At 41.5% G+C, this 17,544-nt stretch overlaps 1 protein-coding gene across 1 annotated transcript in view; it reads left to right on the forward strand.

Annotated features, from left to right (window-relative positions):
* si:dkey-219c10.4 (high affinity cGMP-specific 3',5'-cyclic phosphodiesterase 9A) overlaps positions 1-17,005 on the forward strand; it is a 106,003-nt gene extending 88,998 nt beyond the window's left edge. Inside the window, exons 12-14 of the mRNA XM_063048560.1 lie at positions 890-994; positions 8,593-8,739; positions 10,549-17,005. Coding sequence (XP_062904630.1) covers positions 890-994; positions 8,593-8,739; positions 10,549-10,788 — 492 coding nt within the window. The 3' untranslated portion in view covers positions 10,789-17,005. The remainder of the gene's footprint in view (positions 1-889; positions 995-8,592; positions 8,740-10,548) is intronic.
* Positions 17,006-17,544: the final 539 nt, after the last annotated feature.

Here is a 17,544-nt window from a genome sequence, read left to right on the forward strand (position 1 = left end):
TTAAGCAGAACAGATTGGATAACCGATTTCCTTCTGTAAAGACATGAGTGAACTGGATGGGCTTTTACAACAACCTGAAGTTCCAAGTTCTAAGTAAATTTATTATCAAAGTATATGTACTATATGTCACCATATACAACACTGAAAATTGTGGGCATACACACCAAATCCAAGAAATATAATAGAATCAATGAAAGACCACACTCAACAGGACAGATGAATGACCAACATGCAAAAGACAACAAAGTGTGCAAATACACAAAAAAAGAAATAATAGTAATAAATACATAAGCAATTAATATTGAGAACATGAGATGAAGAGTCCTTCAAAGTGAGTCATAGGTTGTGGGAACAGTAAGTGATGGGGTGAGTGAGGTTGGGAAATTATCCCCACTGGTTCATGAGTCTGATGACTAATAACTGTTCCTGAACCTGGTGGTGTGAGTCCTGAGGCTCCTGTACCTCCTTCCTGATGTCAGCAGCGAGAAGAGAGCATGGCCTAAGTAGTGGGAGTCCTTGACGATGGATGCTTCCTTCCTGCGACACTATTCCATGTAGATGAGCTCAATGGTGGGGAGGGCTTTGCCCATGATGGACTGGGCATTTTGGTTTGTGTTGACCATTACCAATACTAGCTACTAATTTTTGTTTTCAGCAAGGTAACTGAATTTAAATTCTTAAATTATTTGTGTAGTCCTTTGTTATATCAAACTGGTAGCTGAACTTCCATATTAGCGCATTGGAATTTGTTAAAAATAGAATTGCATATGAATGGCGAGTTCATTTTCAAGGATCTCACAAATGTGATTAATATTCCTTGTTGCTGAAAGATTTTCTACTTGAGAATTGGTTAAAGCCACGTGATGACTTGAATACCATTTCTTTCCAGCTTACAATGATTATAATCAAAGTCAGTGACATTTCTAATGAAGCACGTCCCATGGATGTGGCTGAACCTTGGCTGGATTGCTTACTGCAAGAATTTTTCAACCAGGTACTGTGCTTTATTTTACCCAATGGGGGAATTCTGAATTGACTTGAATGAGATTGGAGTGCTGGAGTAAATAGTGAGGTTTGCAGAATAAATATTTTGGAATATGCATTGTGTATTCAGGATTCACTCAATACCATTCTAAGTAAGACCATAAGGTATAGGAGCAGAGTTAGACCATTTGGTCCATCGAGCCTGTTCTGCCATTTCCCTCTCAGCCCCAATCTCCCACCTTCTTCTCTTATCCCTTCATGCCATGACTAATCAAGAACCTATCAACTTCTGCCTTAAATGTACCCAATGACTTGGCCTCCACAGCCACCTGTGGTTACAAATTCCACAGATTTGCTACTCTTTAGCTAAAAAAATTCCTCCTCATCTCCGTTCTAAATGGACGGCACTCAATTCTGAGGCAGTCCCATCTGGTCTTAGACTTCCTCACCCTTAGGAAACGTTCTCTCTAAATCTACTCTCCTGAGACCTTTCAACATTCAACAGGCTTCAATGAGATCCCACCACCACCCCCCCCCCCACAGTCTTCTGAATTACAGTGAGTACAGGCCCAAGGCTGCCAAACTCTCCTTATGTGATAAGTCACTCAATCCCGGCATCATTTTTGTGAACCTCCTTTGAATCCTCTCCAATGTCAGCACATCCTTTCTTAGATAAGGGGCCCAAAACTGCTCACAATACTCCAAGTGTGGCATCACCAGTGCTATATAAAGCCTGTTGCAAAGGCCGATGGGAATTAGTCATATTGTGTCATTCATTTCCCAACGATTTGTTTGGAAGAAATGTGATAAATGACAGGCCCAATGGAGGGATCTTACCTTGACCCTATAGTTGTTTGTTTTTCCACTGCCACTGCCTGACCTGTCAAATGTTTCCAGCATTTTCTGGTGGAAAGAAGTATAATGATTCCATAACTAGTAAAATAGCAGAAGAATTTTTCAGGAATTTTTAGTACTAGGGCTGAGTGTGAAGGTTTTCACACCAAGACAGTGGACTTTCTAAGACTGGAGAAGCAGACTTCTCTGGGGCCACTCTAAGATGTAGGTCGCATTATTCCATTAGTCTGACTGTCACAGACACTGGTGTGCACTTTAGAGTGTTGGGCAAGGACTGAGGAAAATTCCAAATGTCATAAAGATATACACACAGATGAATTTTTCTTTTAAATTTCCAGTGAAGTTATGTAACTATGATCATCATCAGTATTGTAAGAAGCTCCATGATAACATTCCAGTTTTTAATTTGAAACTGTGAAGTTGCCCTGGAACCAGGGAAAAGAAGCTTAAGGACTTGTATCCATTATAGGCACTCCAAAAATAGTGTTCTGAAGAACTGAACATGTGATCACGGTGGTGATCTTGCTTACCCCATTAGGTGTGAAGTGGTGATATAACCAAACATTTCTGAGAGTATCTTTGATGAGTTTGCCTCACAGATATTTAAGAAACTGTAATATGTTTTTAATCCAGCAACTTTTAAAGGAAAACTCCCTCACCGTCTCAATTTAATATACAAATATCTAAATTCTGGTGAGCCCAGAGCCATCTAATGATCTTCATATGACAAGCCATTCAATCCTGGAATCTTTTTCATGAACCTCCTTTGAACCCTCTCCAGTTTCAGTACATCCTCTCCAAGGTAAGGGGCCCAAAACTGCTCACAATATTCCAAGTGACCAGTTCTTTACGAAGTCTCAATGTTACATCCTTGTTTTTATATTTTAGTCCTCTTGAAATGAATGCTAACATCACATTTGCTTTTTTCACTACAGGCTCAACCTGCAAATTAACCTTTAGGGAATCCTGCATAAGGACTCCCAAGTTTCTCTTATGCCTCAGATTTTCTCTCCATTGAGAAAATAGCCAGCCCTTTTATTTCTTCTACCAAAGTGGATGACCATACACTTCCTGACACTGCATTCCATCTACCACTTCTTTGCTCATTCTCCTAATCTGTCTAAATCCTCCTGTAGCCTCACTTCTTCCTCAAAACAACCTGCCCCTCCACCTATCTTCATATTGTTTGAAAACTTTGCAACAAAGCCATCAATTCCATCATCCAAATTATTAACATATAATGAAAAAACTATCAGTCCCAACACAGGCCCCTGTGTAACACCACTAGTCACTGGCAGCCAACCAGAAAAGGCTCCCTTTATTCCCGCCCTTTGCCTCCTGCCAATCAGCCACTGCTTTATCCATGTGAGAATCTTTCCTGTAATACCATGGGCTCATAACTTGTTAAACAGCCTCGCGTGTGGCACTTTGACAAGGGCCTTCTGAAAACCCAAGTACACAACTTCAAACGCTTCTCCTGTGTCTATCCTGCTTGTTATTTCTTCAAAGAAATCTCACAGATTTGTCAGCCAATGGTTTCCCTTAGAGAAACCATGCTGACATTGGCCCAGCTTATCACGTGCCTCCAAGTACCCTGAGACCTCATCCTTAATAATTGACTCCAACATCTTCCCAACCACTGAGGTCAGACTAACCGGCCTAGAGTTTCTTTTTTTCTGCCACCCTCCATTCTTGAAGAGTAGAGTGACATTTGTAATTTTCCAGCCTTCCAGAAGCATTTCAGAATCTATTGATTCTCAAAAGATCATTATTAATGCCTCCATGATCTCTTCAGCCTCCTCTTCCAGAACCCTGGGGTGAACACCATCTGGTCCAGGAGACTTAGACCTTTCAGTTTCCCAAGAACCTTCTCTCTATTTATTGTAACTTCACACGTTTCATGACCTCTGACACCTGGAACTTCCATCATACCACGAGTGTCTTCTACAGTGAAGAATGATGCAGAATACTTATTCAGTTCAAAAGGATCTGGTGCTTTCGTGGTGTATGTGGCAAATAAACTCTTCTCGGGCTTCCAGCCGGGTACAGGTATTGATTATAACTGATGTTTCGATGGCAAACTCTGCCATCTTCTTCAAGGATGCTACCTGGGCATGTCTGGTCTGGTGGTATTTATGCCCATGTAGTCCATCCCTCCTGATTGGTTAGTCCTCATCCAATCACGTTTCCGCTCTCCCACTTTGTTTACAATTGAATTCCAGTTTTTACTTAGAACGAGGCATTCATCTTTGTTAAAATTCTTTTCCTCTAGTTTTATTTCAATAGTTTTATCCATAAGCCCATAAGGATGCTCAGGTTGCAGCTTATGCGGGTCTAATATGACTTGGGACTCAAATCGGCTGGTATTTACAGGATTCCCTGTGAATGCAGAGCAGCGTGTATGGTCAGACAGGACATAGAGTGGAAACCCGCATTGAAGAGCACAGGACATGTATCTGTTTGGGTTACCTAGCAGAACACTGCATTCGCAATGGCCATAGGATTGACTTAGATGGCTCAAAACTACCTTGCCGCGCCAATAGCTTTTGGGACCACCTGGTAAAGGAAGCCATTGAAGTTTGAAGTAAAACTAGAGGAAAAGAATTTTAACAAAGATGAATGTCTTGCTCTAAGTAAGAACTAGAATTCGATGGTAAACAAAGTGGAAGAGTGGAAACCTGATTGGATGAGGACTAACAAATCGGGAGGAACGGTATATAGGGGTATAAATACCACTGGACTAAACATGTCCAGGCATTATCCCTGAAGAATATGGCAGAGTTTGTCATCGAAACGTTGGTTATAATCATACCCAACTGGAGACCCGAGAAGAGTCGTTTCAACTTATTCAGCTTGTCCGCCATTTCACTGACCACTACTACTTCTCCAGCCTCATTTTCCAGTGGTTTGATATTTACTCTCACCTCTCTTTTAAATTTTATGTATCTGAAGTAACTGAGGATTTTTTAATGACTTTTTAGTCACCTTCTGCTGGTTTTTAAAAGCTTCCCAATCCTGTAACTTCCCACTAATTTTTGCTCTTTTATATATAGGTCATATATGTGTGCCTTCAGGCTTCTGTACTTCTTTCCTGACATTAACAGTGCAAAGAGGGCTTGTCCTGGGTGATGGTTATCCTTAATGATGGACGCAGTCTTTCTAAGGCACTGTTCCTTTAAGACGTCTTGGATATTACAAAGGCTGGTGCCCACAACGGAGCTGACTAATTTTGCAAGTTTCTGCAATTTATTTCGATCTTGTGCAGTAGTCCCCCTATACCAGATGCTGATGCAGCCATTCCGAATGTTCTCCATGGTGCATTTGTAGAAACTTTCGAGTGTTTTAGTCCACAAACCAAATATCCTCTACCTCCTAATGAAATATTGTTGACCATTCGTCAATGGAACTAGGTTAGGAAATTCACTACGAAGCTCATACTTTATTGCCTCTGTACAAACAACAACGTAACTATGTTGACTCTGGGCCAACAGCTTAGAACATGAACTCTACTGTTCTGTCTGTACCAATACTCACTCAGACCTCTCGTCCAATTTATAACACTGAAGTAGGGGATCTTCACTGGCCAGATGGTTGATCCTTTCTTTACCCAGCCCCTGGCATGGGAGTTCTTCCTTGCCATGGTGAGTTTCTTGAGAGAGTTATTGCTGATAACACACACAAAGTGTCCACTTTTGTACTTATTCCTCAGCAATTCAAATATTCCATACCAGTGTCATTGGCTGTAGGTCATCTGATTGACCTTTAACACCTTTTATTGGCTCTGCTCCAGGCCAGCATCCATGTATTGCCCTCTTCCCAGCAAGTGACAGTCGGTTATCTATGACTCTTTGTTCTCTTCAGTAATCAGCTCATTTCAGGCAGGCACCAACCCCAACATTCACAAACCTGCATGTTATGTTATATCAAACAACACCTCACAAATAACTTCTTGTTTGGAAATGATCTTCAGTCCAGCAGATTACCTGAAACATCATCGAGTCTACTTTAAAACACAGAAAGCAAAACAACTTCATCTCACAAAATGGAGGACATAAAATAGTTCCACAATTGATAACCTCCATCTCCAAGCATAAGGCAGGAAAAAAGACATTGGTTTGTCTACTTCCAATGTCCTTGATCCATTCGAGTTTGATGTTTTCTTCCATATTTTAAATCCACCATGGCCAACAACATAGCCGCTGTCTTGCCTCATTTATAGCTGCATCAATATGTTACATCCAGGTTAGGTTCTCAGAGATATTGACACCCAGACATATTGCTCTCTCATTGGCTTTTATGTTGACTTTGACTTCTCTTGTTACCACTGCTTGTGTCATCTTTCCTTTGGAATACTACTTCTTCTTTGCAATGTATATATCCTGTGCCTTCTGAATTGCTTCCAGAAATTCCAGCCATTGCTGCTCTGCCATCATCCCTGCCAGTGTTCTTTTCCAATCAATTCTGGCTAATTCCTCTCTCATGCCTCTGTATTCCCTTTATTCCACAGTAGTTTTGATATGTCTAACTTTAGTTTCTCCTTCTCACATTTCAGGGTGAATTCAATCATATGATGATCACTTTCCTCTGAGGGTTCTTTTACCTTAAGCTCTCTAATCAATTCTGGTTCATTGCACAACACCCAATCCAGAATAGCTTATCCCCACAGGGCTCAACCATGAGGTGCTCTAAAAAGCTATTTCATATGCATTCTAGAAATTCCCCCTCCCAGAATCCAGCATCAACCTGCTTTTCCAAATCTACCTGCATATTGAAGTTCTCCCTGACTTTTGTAATATTGCCCTTTTGGCATCCATTTTCTATCTCCCATTGTAATTTGTAGGCCACATCCTTACTACTGTTTGGGGGTCTGTATACAACTCCCATCAGAGTCTTTTTACCCTGATGTTCCTTAGTCCTATCCACAATGATTCGACACCTTCTGACCCTTTATCACCTACTTTTTTTTTACCAACAGAGCAACACTGCCTTTCTGCCTGTCCTTTCAATACATTGTAACATCCAGGGCATTAAGTCCAAGCTATGATTGGATCTTTCAGCCATGATTCAGTGATGCCTACAACATTGTACCTGCTAATCTGCAACTGTGCTGCAAGTTCATCTACCTTAATCCGTATACTGTGTGCATTCAGATACTACACCTTCAGTCCTGTACTCACCCTTTTATTATATTTAACTTAATGTCAAAGGCTAACTGTTTGGATGTTCTCTTTTTTACTGAAGATTTTGGTTCTGTGCTGAGTCTTGGTGATCTCTTGAGATGTTTTAGGACCTGGTTAGATGTAGAAATTGTTATTGCTTTTATGGCTGCTCTTTCAAACATCATCACTCCTTGGAAAATGGTACTGAGATATAACAGGAGGTCAACCATCAGAACATTTTATTGCCCTTTCAGCTCCAGAGTGGTAACACACTCATTTCAATATTGTATTAGAAATTACATTGAAAATTGGCATCTACCTATAGTGACACAATCTTATAAAATGATAATTTGGAACTCAGAACTAGTCTGAGATTCTGGTCATTTCGGATAGAACATAGAACATTACAGCACATTACAAGCCCTTCAGCTCATGATGTTGTGCTGACTCTTAACCTACACTAACCCTTTCGTTCTACATAACCCTCCATTTTTCAATCATTCATGTGACAATCTAAGAGTTTCCTAAATGCCCCTAATGTATCAGCCCCTAGCACACCCCTGGTGGGGCATTAAACATCCCACCAGCTCTGTGAAAAGAACTTACCTTTGACACCCCCCTTATACTTTCCTCCAATCAATAGATGATATTGATGTTTTTCACCGCATGTCCTGATACTCACATTGTCACAACCACAGATTCGGCAGCGCATCAGATTCAGCAATTGTGCTCGTGAATATGCACGTGTCAGCTAATTATTATTTCATTGTGATAGTATTTAACTCCATTCATTCTGTCGCGTTATTTGTCGAGACTTGGATATAGCTACGCTTTGTTATCTGCATTCCGCCTTGCCTGAGAAATTGGACCGTCGAGTCAACTGACTCTGAAGACTAGCGGTATTCATTTTATTCTTAGTTGTTCTTTTCAGCTGCAGTGTAGGCTTCGTTTTCCATTTGAGTGTTTTAGTCAATGACCATATTTGGCCTAGTGTTTATTGTTTTCTTTTTCCCTTTAACATTGTTCGCATTAAGGTCTGTGAAACATCGACCCACTTCAATGTCTCTCACTCCGCACTTGGGTGCCAACCCGGGTGACACACATATCCTGAGCAGAATGAATCACTATTCTGTAATTCAGAAAGGTTGAACTTAAGTCCTAAAGTTAATGTTTAAATTTGAGTGAACGAACTATCTAAACTAGTGGTTCCCAACCTTGCGTCCTCAGACCCCTCAGTTAAGGGTAAGGCTCCATAGCATAAAAAACATTGGGAACCCCTGATCTATACGAAAAGAATCTAAAACTTGCCTGGCGGGAATGGCACAAAAAGTCTGATTTACATTCATCCAGCTTTACTCTGCAACATATTCAGCTTAAGCCTAGTGAAGGAATTACGTTGGAAACAGGCAATTAGGTAATTTTGGGAGCATTGTTCGCACAAGACAAGAAAGAAAACCAAAGCAGTTTGTGTTCTGTGAAACTCTAATGGTCAACGTACTTTTTGAGTTGCCCATAACCAAACAAGTTCATGATGTAGGCTGGGTAGAGCCCACGCTAACTTGTGACCATGAGTATTTTCAATTTTGTGTTGTAGAGTGACATGGAGAAGCTAGAAGGTCTACCTGTGTCCCCATTCATGGACAGGGACAAAGTGACAAAACCATCATCGCAAACAGGTTTCATCCGCTTTGTGTTGTTGCCCTTGTTCATTGAACTTGCAAACTTATTCCCTAATTTGGAGGTAGGTCATTAATCTTTTCAGTAGTTCTCAGCATATGATTATACCACGTGACTTGCCCGTATGTACACAATTTTAACGATTGTGGATGGTCTACCTCATGCTCTAAGCAGCAAAGTCCTCTCTATATGCATCTTTCGTATAGATGTGGCCTCTTCCACATTGGTGAGACTCATCGTACATCGGGGAACCGCTTTGTAGGGCACCTTCGCTCCATCCACCAAAAGTGTAACTTTCCGGTGGCCAAACATTTAAGTTCTGATTCCCATTCCTGTTCCAATATGCGGGTCCATAGCCTCCTCTAGTGTCACAGTGAGACCACCCTAAGGGTGGAGGAGCAACACCTCATATTCTGTCCGGGTATCCTCCAAGCTGAATATTGTTTTCTCCTTCTGGTAATTTTTTTCCTTCCCTCCCCTCTTCTATTCACCACTCTGGCCTCTTACCTTTTCTCACCTACAAATCACCTCTCCCTGGTGCCCAACTTCCTTCCCTTTCTCCTATGATCCACTCTTCTCTCCTATCAGATTCCTTTCTCACTAGCCCTTTATCTTTCCCACCCACCTGGCTTCACCTATCACCTTCTGGCTATGAGCTTCCCCTTTCCAAGGTATCCCCTTCTCCTCTCCCCACCTTTTTAATCTGGTGTCTTCACCCTTCCTTTTCAATCCTGAAGAAGGGTCTCAGCCCGAAACTTCAACTGTTTATTCATTTCCATAGATGCTGCCTGACCTGCCAAGTTCCTCCAGCATTTTGTGTGTGCTGCTCTGGATTTTCAGCATCTACAGAATTTCTCGTGTTTAAGATCTCTAGGGGTATTGATTATGTAGTAATTACCAAGAAAATGCCCTAAATACTTTGCTATTTATGATACCTCTGATGGTAAAGTGATTTGACATCATATATTTGAATGGTTGTCATCCAGAGCTTTTAGCCGGCTGTCGGTATAGTGGCATCTGTACTGGACTTGGAGGCAAGTAGTCCCAGATTTGAATCCGGCTGGCACCTTGCATGCTTTCCATCTGTGCTGGGTTGAATGTTGAGCTAGCAACTCAGCTTCATAAAAAACAAATGCTACGGAAACGGCAAGATTACCGCCCAATGTGCCACAAGGCACAGAGAGGAACGACAATCCTGAGCTTCTAAATTTCCACTTGCAAGTCTAAGATGGGATTTTCCTCTGAAATAATTCTTTCTTTTTCAATCTTTTTATTAGTTTCATAAAATATAAACATGACATAATAATAGTACAAAGTTATTGGGAATACATTGTTGTACTTAACATGAGTAATTATAGAACCAAATAGTACTTAATTAACAAAACTCCCAATCATATAGGATACCAATGAATAATACAGAACAAAAAAATAATGAAAATAATGAAATAATTAATTGACAAATATTTATATTTAGTCTTTTCCTCTCGGGCCCAGTCCTGATAACTAGGGATGTTTTCCTGTGCAACTAAATTTGAATTAGTCAACGCTTGTAAGTAATATGATGAAGGATTAGAAAGTGAACAGATTGCTGGAATTGAGTGACCTTGAATGTAGAATGTATTGGCTAAAAGTTTTTGTTCCATCTCTTCAAAAGACTGATTTAATGCCATGTGCTCAACCTGAATTTTTTATGAATTAACATTTACAAATTCATTAAGCAGTGCCTCATACTGTATAGCAATGATATTAGAGAAACAGAATTTGTGGCAACTTAAATTTACTGTTTAACTCAAAGTTATCTGAACCTGTTACTTAGTGTCCTGGAATATTTGATATTAAATATTAATGGCTGAAAAGGGAATTATTTTTGCAGCAACACATCATTGACCCTGTGCGCAAGGCTTTGGATTACTACACTGAAATGGAAAAAGCCTTAGAAAAGGAGAAACTTAGTCGCACTGGCTCCCCATTGAAAGAAAAGAATCTGAAATCTCCGGAAGAACAGAAGGGAATCCAAACCAATGCAGATTCAGCTGAGCTTTCAGAAACTATGAACGACACCTCAGACAGACCAGGAGCACTTCAATCGTCACAGGAAATGGAAAATAAGTGAAAATATGGTTGGCAAAGGGCTGCATTAGATAATCATGTTGATATGTTTATTTCTTTGCTCAAGTAGTATGCCATATTCAGAAGAAAGTACAACATTGTATAGATCACACTCATCTTCTTCTCTTTGGTTAACTGTAAGTTGGGTCTCAATACTAACTCAACTGTCTTAGTTGAGACTACCATATTTCCTTCGACTGAGACAGTTTGAAAAGCTCTTCTCACTAGTGCTGTAACACAAGTTTTGTGCAAGAAAATTCATTTCTTTTTATCAGGTGTCAATGTTCTGAGACTGACCATTGTTGATAACTCCAAAAGTAAACTTGTCATTCAGTCCAGTGCAAGGTTGTGTCATCTGCCAGGTAATCTTCATCCTTAGAGCCTATCCTAATTAGTAAATTGATTTAATATTATCACATTTATTGATATACAATGGAAAAAAAACTTAGGTTGTGTACAGATCAATTCATGACTGAGGTAGTACAAGGGAAAACAACAACAGAGTGCAGAATAAAGTTTCCAGTTATAGAGAAAGTTCAGAGCAGGTAGACAATAAGGTACAGGGTCATAACAAGGTAGATTGTGAGGTCAAGATTTCCTACTTATTGTACTAGTGAACCATTCAGTAGTTTTATAACAGCAGGATAGAACTACATGCCTTCAGTCTTTTGTATGTTCTGCCCAAGGGGAGTGGAGAAAAAAAGAGCAACATGCACAACTCACTGGAGGAACTCAGCAGGTCAGGCAGCATCCGTGGAAACCGTGGAAAAAAGAAAAGGAGAGGCTGTGGTGTCCAGGGTGGGTGGATTCTTTGATGATGTTGTCTGCTTTATTGAGGCAGTGAGATGTACAGACAAAGTCCATGGAGGGGAAGCTGGTTTCTGTGATGTACTGAGCTCTTTCCACCACCCTGCTGTTTCTCATGATTATTTGCAGAGCAGTTGTCATACTAAGCCATGATGCACCCAGATAGGATGCTTCCTGTGGTGCATTGATTAAAATTGATGAGCATCAGAGGGTTCGTGACCATTTTTTTTTAGCCTCTTGAGGTGCTGTTGAGTTTTCTTGGCTGTGGCATTGACTTTGTTGGACAGGGATAGGCTATTGGTGATGAAGTTGAATCTCTCAACCCTCACAACTTCAGCACTATTGATATAAACAACTGACACCTATCATGAAATCAATGACTAGCTCTTTACTTCTTTAGTTTTGCTGACATTGAGGAAAAGGTTGTTCACATGACATCCGGCTCCTTATCTCTGACTCTTCATTATTTGAGATGCAGTCTACAATGATAACCACCTGAAAAATTGTAGATTGAGTTAGGGCAGAACCTGGCTATGTAGACTAGATAGGGACTAGATAGGGGGTTGAGGATACAGCCTTATGTACCACCAATGTTGAAAATAATCATGTTTGAGGTGTTGCTGCCTACCCTTACAGATTGTGGTCTGTTGTTCAAGAGGTCATGAATTAAGTTGCAACGGAAGGTGTTGAGTCCTAGGTTTTGGAATTTGGAGATGAGATTGTTTTGAATTATAGTTTTGAAGGCATAAGTGTAGTCAATAAGCAATAGTCTAACATAGGTGCCTTTGCAGTCCAGATGTTTCAGAGATGAATGTAGCACCAGAGAGACCTGTTTTGGTGGTAAACAAATAGCAGAGGGTTGAGGTTGTCTGGGAGGCTGGAGTTGACATGTGCCATGATCAGCCTCTTGAAGCACAGCAGGATGTTGGATATCAGAGCCACCGGGTGGGAGCCATTAAAGTGTCCTGCTGAAGGGTTTCAGCCCAAAACGTTGACTGTACTTTTTCCATAGATGCTGCCTGGCCTGCTGAGCTCCTCCAGCGCTTTGTGTGTGTTGCTCGGATTTCCAGCATCTGCAGATTTTCTCCTGATTAAGGCACGGGACCTTGTTTTTCTTAGATACTGGGATGATAGTTATCTTCTTAAAGGAGGTGGGAACCTCAAACTGAACAGGGTGAAATTAAAAATGGCTGTAAATATCCTGCTAGCTGATTGGTACAGGTTATAAAGACACAGCCAGGGACACCATCCGAAGCAGATGCTTTCCACAGGTTCACTCACCAGAAGTCTGATCTTATATCCGCATGTATGAGTTCAGGTGCTTTGAAATGCTGTCAGGAAGGGTAATTACATTCCATTCCCCTTCTGTTTAAAACATTATGCTCATGGGGGTATTGATCCCTTCATGACTAGAATCTCCCCTCATCCTTCAACTCCAACCTGACCCTGCAGTCAGGTTAGTCCCACACCTTAATTCCTCACTGCCCAGGACTGGTGATTCTGGACTCTTTCACTAGCCAGTCTTAAACTGTGATCTGTCTTCCACCTGTCTGGCATTGCCCTGATCCATGATAACCCAAGTATACCCACATACCAACTGATCTGCTGCTCCCTGGCCTTAGCCAGTCATGTCCATTACCATCACCACACTGAGCCTGTCCCTTGGTTGCGGTTGACCATGGATACTGCGTCCTTTCGTAATATGCAAGCCAGGACAGGACTTTACGGGGAGCAGGCTGTTGCCCATGGGCAGGCTCCCACTCTCCATGCAGCTGAAGAGTCCAAAGGCAAAGGGTGATACTGTTTGGGACCAGCGGCGTCTCAGGAGTTTTCAGTCAGCTTTGAACTAATTGTAGGACTGCCTTAGGGATGCCAGCTCTGGATTTTCCTCAGGGTCTCCTGTTCACTCAGAATGCTGGAGACTGGCTTCCCAGTGCCCCGAGGTATATTATATATCTTCTGATAGAGCTTGCTGCACTTTGGATGACATCCAATGGTTTTCAACAAAATCCATAAAGACAGCAGCATTATGAGAACCAAGGTAAGATATCTTCTAAGATCTGGGTCCAGGAGTAAGGACAAGCATGTCACTCAGTTTTGGATCTGGGCTGCTGATTTTGACTGTTTCAATCAAGGCACTTGGAAGAGCCTTGATGAATAAAAAAGACAATTATAGAACTGAAATTCAAAGTTCAAAGTAAATTCATTATCGAAGTACATATATATCACCTGAGATTCATTTTCTTGTGGGCATTCACAGTAACTACAAGAAACACAATAGAATTAATGAAAGACACACACCCAACTGGATGGACAACAACCAATGTGTAATGAATAACATTCCAAGCTTCGACATGTTGTGCATTAATAGATACTCCTTGACACGCCACTGTTGTAGTGCGTGGTTATTTGAGTTACTGTTGCCTTCTTGTCATCTTAAACCTGTCTGGTCATTCTCCTCTGACCTCTCTCATCAGCAAGGTGTTTTTGCCCACAGAACTGCCACTCTCTGGATGTTTCCTTTTAGTTTTTTTGGCACCATCCTCTGTAAACTCTAGAGACAATTGTGCATGAGGAGATCAGCAGTTTCTGAGATACTCAAACTACTTCGTCCGCCACCAATGATCATTCCAGAGTCAAGGTCACTTGGGTTACATTCCTCCCCCATTCTGATGCTTGGTCTGAACCGAAACTGAAGCTCTTGACCATGTCTGCATGCTTTTATAGATTGAGTTGCTGCCACATGATTGGCTAATTTGATGTTTGCATCAACAAGCAGGTGTGCAGGTGTACCTAATAAAGTGGCCAGAGAGTGTACATATACTGCATAAATTTGCTGACTTAGACGATTCAGCAGAAATCCGTCACCTGGTGGCTGTCTCCCTGTTGAAGGAACAGCCTGTGCTTGGAAGGAAAAGAAAACAAATTCAGTTTCTAAACAGGTAATGTAATAAGAATAATACAAATAATACTGAATAACTAGAAAATCTGTGCAGAGTTGTCTTTCTACTGAAATGTAAAGCTATAAATGGATATAAATCTGAGCAATGTCAGCATCCGAATAGAACTGAAGTTTCTCATATTTCCCCGTCTAACGAGAGGTTGAATCACTTCTCTCCCACACAGTCTTCAAGGAGCAGTGAATAAAATTGCTTCTCTCTTGCTGGTCCTGCCTTCAGCTAGAACTCACTCAGTCTGAGATTTTAAGTGCAGACAGATGTTTTTAAAAGATTGGACACCTGACCCCACGGAGGAGCTTAGGGAATTTTAGATCAGCCACAGTTATGTCAAGTGTTAGGGAAGGCTTTAGAGACCAGGTGGCCTTCTCTTGCTCTTATTTCCTCATGCTCTCTATTTTGCTGCTCTCATTTTGTGCTTGAAGCCAATCAATGAATGCCAGTGCTATGATCCTTGGTCCTAATAGCTCCATATGTCTGGCATCAAATATTTTTAATGTGATGTTGCTCACATGAAGTGCCTTGGAGTATCTTTACTGTATTAAAGAGATTCTGAGGATGGAGTTCCTTGTAACTCATCAGTGCATGTGTCAGAGTTGTTTAGTTCTTGATTGACATGCAGCCCCCTGGCCTACCAGCTGTCTCTATAATTGATAGAGATTAAACAGCTCAGGGACCTGCACGGATCTGGTGAGGTCCCTGTGTTTTCAGGTTGCATAAAGAAAAAAAAAACAGAAGTGGTAGATGGAGTTCAACCCAGATAAGTGTGAGGTGGTTCATTTTGGTCAAATAGATGGAAGAATATAGTATTAATGGTAAGACTCTTGGCAGTTTGGAGGACCGGAGGGATCTTGGGGTCCATGTCCATAGGACACTCAAAGCTGCTATGCAGGTTGACTGTGTGGTTAAGAAGGCATACGGTGTATTGGCCTTCATCAACCGTGGGACTGAGTTCAAGAGCGAGAGGTACTGTTGCAGCTATATAGGACCCTGGTCAGACCCCACTTGGAGTACTGTGCTCAGTTCTGGTCACCTCACTACAGGAAGGATGTGGAAACTATAGAAAGGGTGCAGTGGAGATTTACAAGGATGTTGCCTGGATTGGGGAGCATGTTTTATGAGAATAGATTGAGTGAACTTGGCCTTTTCTCCTTGGAGCAATGGAGGATGAGAGGTGACCTGATAGAGGTGTATAAGATGATGAGAGGCATTGATCATGTGGATAGCCAGAGGCTTCTTCCCAGGGCTGAAAAGGCTAGCACGAGAGGGCACAGTTTTAAGGTGCTTGGAAGTAGATACAGAGGAGATGTCAGGGGTAAGTTTTTTATACAGAGAGTGGTGAGTGCATGGAATGGGCTGCCAGCAACAGTGGTGGAGACGGATACAATAGGGTCTTTTAGGAGGCTCCTGGACAGGTACATGGAGCTTAGAAAAATAGAGGGCGATGGGTAACCCTAGGTAATTTACATGTTCGGCACAGCATTGTGGGCTGAAGGGCCTGTATTGTGCTGTAGGTTTTCTATGTTTCTATATGAGCAGAACATCTTTATTAGTTGAGGAATTGAGTTCAAGAATCATAATGTAATGTTGCAGCGTCATAAAGCTTGAGTTAGTCCACATCTGGAGTACTGCATTCAGTTCTGGTTGCCCCATTATAGGAAGGATGCAAAGGCTTTTGAGGGGGTGCAGAAAAGATTTACCAAGATGGCAGCTGGATTGGAGGGCATGTGCTATAAGGAAAGGTTGAACAAACCTGGACTGATTTCTCTGGACTGGTAGATTTTGTAGAAGTTTATACAATCATGAAAGGTACAGATAGTAAATGATCAGTATCTTTTTTCCCAGGGTTGAAATGTCTAATACCAGAGGGCATGCATTTAAGGTGAGAGGCAGGTTATTTTTATACAGACTGTGGTGGTTGCTGGAATGCACTGCCAGGGGTGGTTGCAACATTCCCTCTAAGGTGTGCGCTTGTGTGCATACACACATCTTTTGTTACTAGTGCACAAAGGAATTTAAACTATGCACAAAAGGTTGTCACCCTGCACCTCATTGGTACGTTAAGTATATTTCACGATCATACACAATCACATTTCCTTTTCTGGTTTCTGACGCGCACGGTGCTGACAACGTGGAGTTTGTGATGATCTGTCTGCAGATTTTAGAAATGGCTTATCTATAGTGTTTTTATTGAGAAATTATTCAGTGTGCACATGTTGTCACTGAGCAAAAAACTGCTTGGCACAAAATTTTTGCACACACTTGTCATTACAAATTAGAGGGATATGGGCCGTGTATAGGTGCAAGGGATGAGTTTAGTCCTGCATTCGATTACAGTACTAATTTAATTGGTTCAGTACAACACTGTGGGCCAAAGAGCCTGGCTCCTGTGCTGTACTGTTCTCTGTTCTATACTTTACTGAAGGCTGAAACAAAGTACAAAACACAGAATAAATGTATTATCAAACTATGTGTATGTCACTAAATACTACCCTGAGATTCATTTTCCTGCAGGCATTCACATGATAACACAGACGTGTAGCATAATATATTCTAGTCATATACTGTACCGTGCAAAAGTGTTAGGCACATGCTAGGTGCCGCAGACTTCTGTGCAGAACTGTATAAAATCACTGCAGTAATTTTATGTCTTGCACTGTACTGCTCTCACAAAAAAAAACAGATTTCATGACATATGTGAGTGATGGTAAAGCTGATTCCAATTTGGGTCTGTATTATGGACTGAGAGTGGGAAGAGGGCAGGGAGAGGGGAATCATGGTTGGGGAAAGGGGAAGGGAGAGAAGAGGGAGTGGGAAGCACCAGAGAGACATTCTGTAATGATCGATAAACCAATTGTTTGAAATGAGATGACTATGTTTGGTGTCTCAGGGTTGGGTTTGTCACACTCCCGCCCTGGCACTCCTTCTCAGCTGCCTGTCCCACCCCCCTCCCACGGTGCTCCATCCTCAACATTCCCAACATCCTTTGTTCCTGC

Source organism: Mobula hypostoma, chromosome 5 (assembly GCF_963921235.1).
Source record: "Mobula hypostoma chromosome 5, sMobHyp1.1, whole genome shotgun sequence".
Taxonomy (NCBI): domain Eukaryota; kingdom Metazoa; phylum Chordata; class Chondrichthyes; order Myliobatiformes; family Myliobatidae; genus Mobula; species Mobula hypostoma.